We start from the raw sequence: 12,473 nt of genomic DNA on the forward strand, positions 1-12,473 counted from the left end.
TGCAACACTGCTGAAAAATCATTATGTATTTGGATTTGTGTATCAATAATTGGATCACAGAGATTATAAATGATTTACTATCGATATTTACTTTGAGTCCGGTCCTATTGCGGCATATTTTCAAATGTTGACGATGGCAACAAGTCACGGTTTAGCAGTGCTCACAAATTCTTGCGTTAAACCCCCACTTGATTCCAAGACTGGTCTGCCCACAACGGTCCATGAGCGTGGTGCATCATCCTTTAGCCATACCTGGGATGAAAAACCACATGAATCGGAGAGTGAGCCGGAAGATGACATAAAAAATGCAACATGGAAAAGGGACACTGGCTATCGCACACAAGCTAGTCCAAGGGTAGACCTGACTGCAACGGATCCTCTAATTGAAAGTTTAACAAACGATCTCAGTAACTTATCAGACGAAGATTTTTACCGAAAGTTACAGGAACTCAAGTCAGAGCACAAGAAAACCCTGTCTTTGTGCAAAAGTTTGTACGATGAAAAATTGCAAGCAGAAAGTTTTGAGCACGTTACGGGTAAACCTCCTTATGAGATAACAGGTAGATACCACACCAGACCAGATGGGTCAAGATATAGTGATGAAATTAATGCAGTGCCACCATCTGTACATAAAGTTTTCCAAGGGGACAATGTGCGTGATATGTCATCCAAACCACCAGCACCCCCAACAAGGCCTAAAACTAGTCATGGAAGAATGTCTATGTCACATAGTTCATCATTGAAAAAGGCCTGGGCAGATGAAGACAAGAATCTAAATGACAGGTTCCTGAATAGTAATACAAATGAAAATAAAAGCTTCCAAAGGCAAAACCAACCAAACCTTCCTGTTGCAAATGATTCTTCAATGTCGCAAATAGAAGATATGTGGGAAAATTTTTCAGTTGAAGATTATGCTCCAAGAGAAAGAACAAATTCAATGTCATCAGGCATATCTTCAACATCATCAAGGCAGAAAGTAGAGTCATCTGGTAAAGAATGGAGACATAGGATAACCATTCCAAAACCATTTAAAATGATGCTGAGGGATAATGAAAAGCCGAAAAAGAAGACGTCTGCAATGATAGCGCTTGAGAATGAAATAGAGGAGAAGAAAAGAAAGGAGGAGGAAGAGTGTCAGAAGAAATTCAAAGCACAGCCGGCACCAGCACACATCTATGTACCTCTTTTTGATGAAATTATGGAAGAGAAAGAAACACGCAGAAGAGCTATTAAAGATCTGAGTTCAGAAATTGTAAATTCCATGATTCAGCCTTTTAAATTTTCTATCCGCGAAGAAGAGAAAAAGAGGCAAAGATCTCAATCAATTCCAAACATTCCTGTTAAGAAAGAAAAGAGCAAGTTTAAAGCACGTCCCATTCCAAAAGAGGTTTTTGATGAGTCTATAATGGAAAAAATTGCTGAAGAAGAAGAGTACAGAAAGATAAGAATAAAGATGAGAGCTGAAGAGATGTTAAGGTCTGCATCTTTACCACGTAATATGGAGAGCAGAAACAAAGCCCTTGCACAAACAAGATCCAAAGTATGGTCATCAAAGGCTAAAGAGCTTGGTTTAAGCACCAGTCAAAGTTTTAAACCAAAGATCAACCCGGATGTACCAAATTTTGAGGAAAAACATTGGGAGCTTCAACGTGAGCTTTCCAAAAGAAAGTTAGAGAAAGACGCCACTGTATGCAAACCATTTAACTTGCGTACATCACGCATACCATCCAAGAAAAATAAAGTATATGAAGATATGCAGAAAGATGAAGAGACTTTGAAAGAAAACAGATGGCCATATAAAAACCCAAGAGCTAAACCTGAGCCAGTGAGATTGTCCAGAGGTAGGTTTTTCAAGTGGGAATGCTTTTGAAGGTATTCTTTAAAAATTATTGTAGTCCTTATTTATTCTTTTCATGATAAAACATGAAAAAAATCAGAAACTGATATCTTACCTTTTCTGTGTTATGTCACTACACATATGACATTATTATAAGATCTTCATATTATTTTACAGGGGCACTTTCTGCATCTATGGATACTATTCCAGCAAAGATGACAGCTTCATCAGAACTCCGGTCAAGTGCTAATAAGTATGTGGTTTATTTGCCTCACTAGAGGCAGTTTTTAGCTTTACATGCTACGTAAGACCTCATAACACCCTGTGTTAGAAACCTTCAAAGCCAGGTTTGATGTCACTTACATGCAAGTAGAGTGCAGAAGTGGTAACAATACTGCATAGCTGGAATAAAAAGACTTGGAACATTATCTAATCATGCATGAATCAATACAACTTACATTACATTACATTCATCATGACATTTTAAAAGGTGCAATGGAGGACACACAATTACCCCAGGATGTGAGTATTTATAGGCTTGAGAATTCATAACACAGGGTGTTATGAGGACTTACCTACAGTACATCCTGGGCGAACAGTCCAATTAATTTTTTTTAATCCGCTTAAATGAATAACGTGGTGTATACGGTAAGCTAATTTGAGCTGATGATGTAACAGCTGTATTTTTGTGTTGAAAATTATACTTTCAGTTTCTAACAGATCTCCCTCACCTGAATAGCTACCAACACAATTTTAATGTCTATTTAATCATAACAATAAGTTATACAACCTTGTCCCAGGGTATTTTTTTAAACGCTTACTTCTGGTTTTATCGATGAAAAGCAAAAAAAAAAAAACTTTGTTCGATGGAATATTGTAATAAGAGCCTCATATCTCCCAAACAAAACACATTTAAAGGAAATGCTGGCACTGGGTTGTATTTCACACCCTTGTCATCAACCATGTCAATTTTCATGATGATATCTGACTTTGTTGCAGAGTTCAGGGGAAGCCAATCACTATCTTACACCAATTTACAAAGTAGTTAAACTGATGATAAAAGTAGTAGCATATAGGGTGGTAAATTTAAAACAGTAAAAAAAAGGAATTTTTGCTTTTAGACTATATATGTGTGTAATTTTATTGCACTAATATCTAGATAAGTATTTTATATAAAAGAAATGGGATTTTGATCGATTAAAGCATCAATCTCCCTTTAATTGAGGTTTCTATGTTCTAAATGAGTGGGAGGCCTACAAAAATTTCATTTGCCTTGACACAAAACATAAATTAGAGGCTTTATCAATTGGTTCTACAAGCAGCACACCACTCTTGAAGCACTGAAGCATGTTTTTGAAAAAAGGTGTGCCCAGGCCTTAGATGCGGGTGTTATATCTTTATAGAGTAAGCAGTATGCTGTGTGTTTATGTGTTATGTATTGCTTCAGACTAAATCTAAATTTTAAGAGGTGTACATATATTTAATTACACAGGGAGAAGATGAGCACCATGATCAAGAAAGAACTGGAGGAACTTGAGAATGAAAGAAGACGACGCCAAAGGGAACGTCAGTTGAAAAAAATGGTAGCAGAAAGGGCAGCTGCAAATGATCGATCTGTGCCTCTTAAAGCTTGCTCAAAGGAAAAGCTAAAAGGATACAAGTATGTTTATCTCGTTGTTATACAGTAAGCACTATTCACTACAATGGGCCTTTTTGTGTACAAACACAGATGTGTCTGTACATAGAGCTGTCATCTGCATCTGTTTTCACTGTTTATGTACATTTTCATGGATAACATGATATGTGGAAAACTGTTTGACTTAGAGAACTGAAGAATATTCATAAAATACAGGTCAGGTTAATTGGACCAATTTTCAAAATTTATGCTGTTTGTTGTTCTTTCAGCATAAATTATACAATTATACTTAATGCAGTACAGATAACACATTGCAAGAAAAACCATTTGACCTTTTTTTTCTTCAGACTTACAGGAGTGATAAATGTTATTTATATACAGGTGGAGTTTAAAAAATCAGCTTGATCGGACCATGTCTCCAAAAGTTTTTTTTTCTTCAGCATATATTGTATGGTATGCAATGCAGATAATACATAAGCAGAGAACTGGTTGGCTCTTTGTCTTCAGGAGGGATTTAATATTACTAAAATATCAGTTGAGTTTTTAAAATATCAGCCTATTTGGAATATTTGTCTTGAAGTTATGCTGTTTTTTTTTTTTTTTTAAATTCTCCTCAGAAGCAATGGCTGATCAGACTTAAATTTTCATTTTTCAAACACTTGCATTTTAAAGATGTGACTTTTCACTCCCATTCACCTATGGGAGAAACGCAATATTTTGTGAACTCTCATGGGCCTTAAGCTATATTCTTATTGTCCATGTTACTTGATGTGCATAATTAAAATTTGGTGTTGATTTTGCTGTTAAGCATTATGTAATATTGTATCAAAATTGACAAAATAACCTATTTTGTGCATCATTATTTACTGCTTTTTATCTGTACATTTGACAGCTTTGCTGCCTTTTTTAAACTTGCATTGAATAGCATGGATGATATTTTTTTTACAGAGAAGCTGACAGAGCAAGGCAGGAGGAATATAGACGTGAAATGAATGAAATAAAAGAAAGAGTTGACAAGAGGCCATTTTTGTTTGAAAGAACAACACAGGTAGCTTTCCTTATATTTAAAGCCATATTGTTTTATACTGGCAAATAAAAAAGCAATTTCAATCTTTGTCTGTTCGATACATTTATCTGTTTTATCAAATCAGTCATTGTGTGCTAAATTAGATTTTTTTTCAGACACTGACTTTAATCCACACACTAAAACAATAATTATACTTTAATCTTCAACATTGTAATTACCAGCTTGCCATTTGTTATAACCAGTCCTGTTGGTTTTTAAGGTTCATAGGACTCTGATGATGTAGTTTCTCATCAATAAAATTCACTTCATATTTTATTTCATTAGTTCTGCCCTAAAGTTGGCAGTTCCAATTTTAGTCTAGTCTTCTCTCTGTCACATCATTTTTATTCCATAGCTAGTTACATCTCTTTCGTACCATTGCCCATTTACTTTTTGATTAACATATAAAGCTTGGCTTTTCTGTCTCCTTTCTGTCAATAACAGGTATATATATTTAAAAAAATTAGGTAATTTTTTTTCTTCACAATGGTGCAAGTACTGGATGCATACTGTATGCATTTTCACAAGAAAAATGATACATTTTCCCAACAAACTGTAAGAGAAATTACAGTGCTGGAATAATAATTTAACAAATAATATTGGAATACATTGCATATTTTCCAATAACTTTTATAGGTAAATGCCAGAAAAGCGGCTGAGAGGAAGTATCATGATACACTAAGACGTGCAGGAATCGATGAAGAATTTATTGCTGATAAAGGTTCTCACGCTAGGGGATACAGATATGAGGATGATGATGACGATGATGATGATGCCAGTGACCTGGGCTCCTACAGGGCCACTGTCAAACAAGGTTATGAGGATGATGGGCTGTCCGATGGGGATCGCACACCAGAGGAACAGTCAGACTTGGAATAATTTCACTGTATTTAATTGGACTTGATCAAATCTGGTAGACTCAGGAATCAGGGATTGGCTAGAGTATTTTATATGTAGTACATTTTATAATATGCATTGATCATACAAAAAAACTTTCATACATATAATCTACAAAAACAACAGCTAAAGAATTTTGAGCTGAAAAATATTGACAATTCCAAGTTTTGGACATTGTGTTTCCTGTTTCTGAGGTAGCAAAATTAACAGTTCAAAGGAGCATTGCATTATTGATTGTTAAACATTAACACTTAAGGGTGCATTTTTGGACAGTTTCCTGTGAAAATTAACCCATGCCCGGACCCACCAACCTTTATCATCCTTTCCTGACACTTGCCATAACTCTTTGACAAACTGGGGAAATTAAAAAGTCCTTACTCACACTTAAATGATAGTTTTCTGAATTCTGTCATCTCTTCAAGGTTCTGTGCAATTCGGAAATGTGTCAAGATGGTTGATGGGCTGTGAGGTTCAACCGGGAGGGGGGAATTTTAATTATTTTTGCAACTATTAATTTATGGCAATAATCATGTTAAAATATGATCAAAAAGTATATCTTGTCCACAGATAAGCTCTACAAGAAGTGTTATTTGTACATAATGAGTATTTAAAACCCTGCACTTTTTCACTTTCACCAGATGTATAGTAAAGTTGCATAAAAAAACCAAAGTGAAAAAAAAAAAAGGATATATTAGTAAGTGGTATCTATCAGGGCTTTTCTGTAGTTTTGTAAAATGTGCTTTGTTGTATGATGTTCACTTTAATGGTCAGTATGTATTTAATTAAAACTACTTTGTGAAGAGTGAATGATAAATTTCAATTCTTTATGCACGGACACAGTGTGTCTGTATATATAGCCATCACCTGTCTGTCATTGTCTGCTATGAAATTTTAAAATATATAATACAGTTAACTAGCATGACCTCATTGTCACATCATTACACAATGTATCATGTATAATACAGATGGTTTTCTTGAAGTTGCAAGAGGGGTGGGGGGCATTGGATCAAGAAAGCAACTATGTATTTTACTCAGATGCATGAAATGTTCATATTATTTAGCGTGATCTGTGCATGAAGCACCCCATTCCCATGACTTGTGAACAACTGTTCACTTTTGCCAAAACATGGAATTTCCTTAGGTAAACCATAATTTATCCCTTAATAACCAATCCGATTAATGAATCTGTTAACGTATCCGATCCGATATTCAAAGTTTGTCCTTGTTTTTTTTTATTTTTTAACATTTGGTTTTTTGTATAAGAGATTATTACAAAGGGGCAGCCATTGCTAGCTTCCGACATCTGTATTATACATGGCACAGGGCTTCTGTACAATACATATTTTATCTGTACCACAATGGTGGTCAAAATAAAGTTCACAGACATTTAGAATCGGCCCAAGGCTTAGCGGATATCGCTCCCGGAGCAACTTGGGTTTGTAGGAGCATTTGTGCTTGGTGCGAAATTCATGTTGGTGTTAAACCTTATTGGTAGCCATCAATAGAAACCTTAACCAGAACAAATACAGAAATATTCCGAAAACCAACTGCCTTCCATTTGTTAGAAACCTGTCAGGAAGAATACCTTGCTGCTTCAGAGCCCTGGAAGCAGCCAGATGAGGGCAGATGCACCACTGACCATTGCTGACTAGACACTGTTATTACTTTTTCACAGATGACAATTTAAAAAAATGGAGATTGAAATGCTTTTAAAGGTTGATGTATGACATAGAATCAGCCGTGTGTTTTTGATTGTATAATTAGGTGAATTCAATTAAAGAGCTGATGTCACAATTAAAAGTTATTAAAACAAGACATAAACCCTAGTATTCATTTTCAAGTCAGACAAGTAGGAAAAGACTAAAAAAATTATTTGGAAAAAATAGTCAAATGTCAAGTCTGTATATAACATATGTTGAATGAATATATAAAAATAGTATTAAAATAGAGTTGATAGCATTAAAAAACTGGCTTAGATTCTGTATTGCATATTCACTCACAATTCATGAAATGGAAAGAAAAGTATTTTATTGTAATAGCATCAGACAGTACAGCATGTAGTCACAAACATACATGTCAATCAAAAGGATTAAAAGTGAAATTTGAGATTATTAATCTCAGTACATCTTTTTTACTATTAAAACTTAATAAAATGATGCAAATAGTACACTGATATTTCAACTCTTTTCTATTATCAAATGGTACGATGCATGAATTTATAATTATACTATAAACTTACAATGCTTTAAAGCTTATCATAACAATCACACATTATTTTACATTACTTGCACATTACTCTAATGAAGGAGCAGTCACTGAATTGATAATTTACCTTCAGAAAAGTTTTCACCAGGTATATTTCTTTTAAATCGAAATGCATACAACACCAGACTTCAAATATGAATTTCTTTAATAATCCCTGGGAACATATATTAACCAACACCACTCAGTCATTAAAGATGTCAAGTTGGAACTTTCGAAGATTTACTTCCTAAACCTCTACTGTATAACTATATTATTAGAATTTGATGTCTGCAGCTGTTAGAATAGATCCCAATTCATTACATCATTTTACCAATAGTGGTTAATTTAAATTAACAAAATATATATAAACAATATTCTCAAGGTGTCTGACTCAACTAAATAGATGCCCTATAGACAAACATTAAGTTTGCTATTCACACATTATTGTAAGTTTACTGTCGTTATCATCACTTTCATTGCCATCCATTTCCATGATCGGATCAATGGACTGAGCGTGTGTTGTTTCTGCAATACTACTAGCAGTTGTTATATGAACTTGCTCATCTGCATGTAAATCATGCAAACTCATGTTTCCTGCCATTTCCTCGTGATCTAAAGTCAAGTGTAAGTCACTCTGGTATATGATTTCTTCTTTGCCTCCCTGAGTACCATGGTAGCTGGTAGTTAAACTGGACATCTCTTGAGGCTGGGTCAGCACTACCACATTAGCACCAGAAGTGTGGGTGGGTAGTGTAGAACTCATGCATTCATCATTGCCCAAAACTTCTACAAATACAGATTAAAAGACAACAGTAGCACCTCTTTGAACAAATGGCAAAACTGACCTCACATGATGATACGTATGCAGACATTTAACAAAGCAATTTGTAGAAAAAAGATTCTATGACACTTTAGGCAAACTGGACTGGGAAAGAGTTGAATCGGAAATAATCCAATCAGGTCAATTATAATTTCAAAGGCAAGTTGCAATTTAGTCCTGAGGAACATTTTTGTAAATTTGAGAATAACACGTAAAAGGTTTTTCCTTTAATGGCATTTACAAGGTGATGCCAACACTGACAGACAGGACATGCTCAAGAGATGGTATATAGTCAAGACACATAGCATCTGCCCACCCTCTAGTAAAACTCTTTTTACCTTCTGTGCCAAGGATATTATTCTGTAGGTCTAAATCTCCTTCTGGTTGAGTTGTGACAGCTACAACATCTTTTGTTACTGCATGAGGAAATATTATGGACTCACATGGACTGCCATGAAGATCTGAAATTTTATCAGTAAAGGATAAGCTATAATCAGTTCAATAACATTTCAATCAAAAAGAACACAATGAATTTATTTGTAGGGCTGTTTGAAAATGTGCACGAAGATGTATGCTGACAATTATATTTACAGCTTTCCAAATCTACAAATCTCAAAACAGGAATATGGCATGGTAATGACTTTTTTCTGTAGGATAATATGATTCTTACCTGGGTTGCCAAACTGATATAAGTCATCTTGATTTTGCTGAATAAACAAAACATTTTGGCAACTGTCCATTCCATCATCCTGCTGAGCAATGGTGCTGGATTTACTGGGCCTGCCCTTTTTCAACGATTTGGACAAGAGGTGTCCCTTCATGTGAACATTTCTACTGCCACTTTGAGAAAATGACTTGTCACACAGTTCACACATATACATTTTCTTCCCTATGAAGAAATGATGTTCATTATTCTTCTTGTATATGAATCTTAAAAGCATGCAATACATTATCCATGAATTTTTACAGATATCATACTACACCTAAACATTAGCCATTCATCACTTCTTTATCATCTAAATGAGAGCAATTTTCTAAAGTATATTCAAGGACATTTGTATACATGGTTCAGACAATTTTATTCTTATGTAAGTTACATATATCCTGCATGTGCTTACCTGAATGAGTGAAAAGATGTTTCTTTAAACTTGATTGCTCAGCAAAGCTTCTATTGCAACCGCTTACATTGCAGATAAATGGTCTTTCACCTACAATGAAGTGTTTATTTGGTAACAATAACAATTCACATCAAGACCAGTAAAATTTAGCCAAAACAATGAACTTAGAAAACATGCTGTTAACCACAGAGAGAGAGAGAGAGAGAGAGAGAGAGAGAGAGAGAGAGAGAGAGAGAGAGAATGTCAAATGTACAGACAAATGCAGAAAATAATGATGCACGAAATAGGTTACTTTGTCAATTTTGATGCAATAATACATTATGCTGTACAGCAAAACCAACACCAAATTTAAATTATGCACAACAGTTAACAGGAATATTAGGAATATGTAATTAGCGTAAAGCTTCAGCCACATGAAAGTTCAAATCCACACACTGAAAATGAGAGAATGAATAAAATTTCACAAAAAGAGCATCAATTGGAAAAAAATCCAAACAAGCTGATGTTCCAATATTTGAGCTATATGGATATCCTAAGAATCATTTTTGAGCTAACATGGTTTTCCTTTCATAGCTTTTGTGGTGGCAGTCTTTTTTTTTTTTTTTTTTTTTAATTTTAATGCAATATATCAAATTGTGGGAGGCCAGAATCTATTGTCAAGTATGGTATTCACTTGACAATAGATTCTGGCCTCCCACAATATATCAAATTGTGGGAGGCCAGAATCTATTGTCAAGCGAATACCATACTTGATCTGCAGACTAGTTAGTGAGTGGATCAACTGGTTCTAAACAGACCCATTGCCCATACATAGAAATGTTAGATGCGGTGTCTGCATGTAGTGTTGCTACTTTTTCTACCTTTCTTTTCTTTTCTATAAACTAATAGAAAATATGCTGATCTTTCCCTACAGAACCCCTACCTGTATGTACCCTCATATGGTTTTTCAAATTCCCTGCTGTAGAAAAAGACTTGTCACAGCCCTCCTCTGGGCACACATAGGGCTTCTCACCAGTATGAGATCTCATATGCACCCCAAGACTCTGGGAAGTGTAAAATTGTTTGCCACAGCCATCATAATTGCACCTGTAATTGCGTTGACCCCTATAATAAAAATAAGTGTGAAGATTTTGATTCACCAAATTTTCTTAATGTTATGTTGAGATAAATGATCAATGTTGCTAATTATAAATAAAACAAATTTAAATAGATTGGATACTACCAATTTCAGAAAGAATTGGAGCAGAACGCCTTGTCTAAACAAGGCCGCAAAGCTGTCAAATGTACAGACACAAAGAAGAAAACACTGATGGTAGAGCGTATGATACTGTAAAATGTACAATATATAAAAATATTCATAATGCTCTTTAAATATTGTTTTTATTTATCCATTAATCTATTTTATTATTTATTTTATTAATCTTATATTAAAAGAAGAGTATGATCTTTATACATATTTTTCTTCTCTTCTATTTGACTCGGTAGTGGGATTTGACCTGACACATGCCTATGCCTATGTTGTACATTATTTTTTTCTATGTAACTGTGATATATATTTATTTATCTATTTATTTGTGTAATTGTAGTTCTATGATTATATCACTTGATAATACCACCAAATATATTATGGTTTATATCATTAATTTTTTTCTACAAATTGACTACAGTTTTCAAAATTTCTTTGACTTTGACTACAAATGAAAAGCTTATTTTTTTAAAAGATAATGCTGGTTCGAATTCTTTTCTCCAAAAATATCCTTAAATAGCTGCTAAAATTGGTTTATTCACTGTTCAATTCTGACGTTTCTTGTGGGGATTTCCCAAGGAGAGAATCCAAGAGGACAAGGTCAAATGCACCTCATCTGAGGATCAGAAGTGATCCTATCTACTGCCAACCAAGACTCGTTAACCAATGATCTGTAAATATCCAAACAAAATGAAATGCCAGGGGCTATTTAATACATTCATCTTTGAATACTATTCAAAAATTTGTTTTGCGTGTGCATAGGTGTGAGTGGGTGCAAATATTTACATTCGTTGCTGACTGTGGCATCAGAAACTTTTCTGATTATCTGCATTCACCTCCCATCAGTTAAACGCATCTTGAAAGTTGGCATAAATGCCTTGCAACTATTATACATTTCTGACATGCATTCTCAGTTGAGTATAATGAACTTGTGAGTTGCAAAGACTGTTATCACTTGCCCCATTAGAATTTTGATCCATGAGGTAATGCTGCTTGTACCAATAAGGCTTGCACAAAATCCACATCCTTTGGTGGAGAAATTGACTGACTGACAAGTCTCTTGAAATTATATTAACTTCAGAGCCTCCTTTGTTTCAGCATATGTGCAGTGCTTAAAGCTGTACTTCCATTCATTAAGATTACTCATAACTAGCATGTTTGTTTGATATGATTTAAATGATACAAGTAAGCGTACAAATTTTTAGACTGTGTGCATCAGCACAACATACAATTACCAAGCTGGTATTTGAACTTGATCTGTATTTTAGTGCCATAAATCAATCCGGAAATTTTAATTTCTATTCGGATATTTAATCTGTGCCTAAGCACTTAACTTTTGTGATAATTAAGCTAATAAATTTAAAATATCTTGAAAAAATGCATACGTATGGGTCAACATGTGGTATCTGAGATGAGCAGGCCATGCAAACTTCCGACCACAGCCTTCAAAGCTGCATTCTAATACCCTTTCTCCATTGTGTGAGAGCTGATGTTGTCGTAAGTATCCCATAGTGGTGAAGGTGCGACCACAGTCATCAAAACCACAGACAAAACACTTGTCTGTAAAATAACAAGAATTAAAAGGATTAATGCTAAGAAGAGTAATTCT

General features: G+C 34.6%; 2 protein-coding genes across 4 annotated transcripts in view; one reads left to right on the forward strand and one right to left on the reverse strand.

The window, feature by feature from the left end:
* On the forward strand, positions 1-7,603 carry LOC106166741 (protein FAM161A). 2 transcript variants are annotated; one of them, XM_087006497.1, is made up of 5 exons: positions 1-1,841; positions 2,015-2,090; positions 3,330-3,521; positions 4,422-4,521; positions 5,176-7,603. In XM_087006497.1, the coding sequence occupies exons 1-5, from the start codon at positions 125-127 to the stop codon at positions 5,416-5,418; spliced, it is 2,328 nt and encodes a 775-aa protein (XP_086862623.1). In that variant the 5' UTR covers positions 1-124; the 3' UTR covers positions 5,419-7,603. The 2 variants fall into 2 exon arrangements, with proteins under 2 accessions (XP_086862623.1, XP_013400842.2); XM_013545388.2 differs by having other exon boundaries at positions 9-1,841; positions 3,330-3,497.
* Positions 7,448-12,473, reverse strand: part of LOC106177131 (uncharacterized) — a 7,201-nt gene continuing 2,175 nt past the window's right edge. For both annotated transcript variants that reach the window (XM_087006498.1, XM_013559820.3), the window contains exons 3-8: positions 12,250-12,424; positions 10,541-10,722; positions 9,619-9,708; positions 9,171-9,389; positions 8,839-8,961; positions 7,448-8,466 (exon numbers count right to left, since the gene is read on the reverse strand). In XM_087006498.1, the coding sequence (XP_086862624.1) occupies positions 8,111-8,466; positions 8,839-8,961; positions 9,171-9,389; positions 9,619-9,708; positions 10,541-10,722; positions 12,250-12,424 (1,145 nt within the window). In that variant the 3' untranslated portion in view covers positions 7,448-8,110. The remainder of the gene's footprint in view (positions 8,467-8,838; positions 8,962-9,170; positions 9,390-9,618; positions 9,709-10,540; positions 10,723-12,249; positions 12,425-12,473) is intronic.

Source organism: Lingula anatina, chromosome 2 (assembly GCF_051362555.1).
Source record: "Lingula anatina isolate TDL-2025a chromosome 2, LinAna3.0, whole genome shotgun sequence".
Classification (NCBI taxonomy): Eukaryota; Metazoa; Brachiopoda; class Lingulata; order Lingulida; family Lingulidae; genus Lingula; species Lingula anatina.

Excerpts from the sequence above, each read along its gene's own strand:
- LOC106166741 (XM_087006497.1), top strand. The coding sequence starts at position 125 with ATGTTGACGATGGCAACAAGTCACGGTTTAGCAGTGCTCACAAATTCT. Across the intron at positions 2,091-3,329 it reads CTCCGGTCAAGTGCTAATAA|GGAGAAGATGAGCACCATGA; the intron begins GTATGTGGTTTA and ends TTAATTACACAG. Across the intron at positions 4,522-5,175 it reads TGTTTGAAAGAACAACACAG|GTAAATGCCAGAAAAGCGGC; the intron begins GTAGCTTTCCTT and ends TAACTTTTATAG.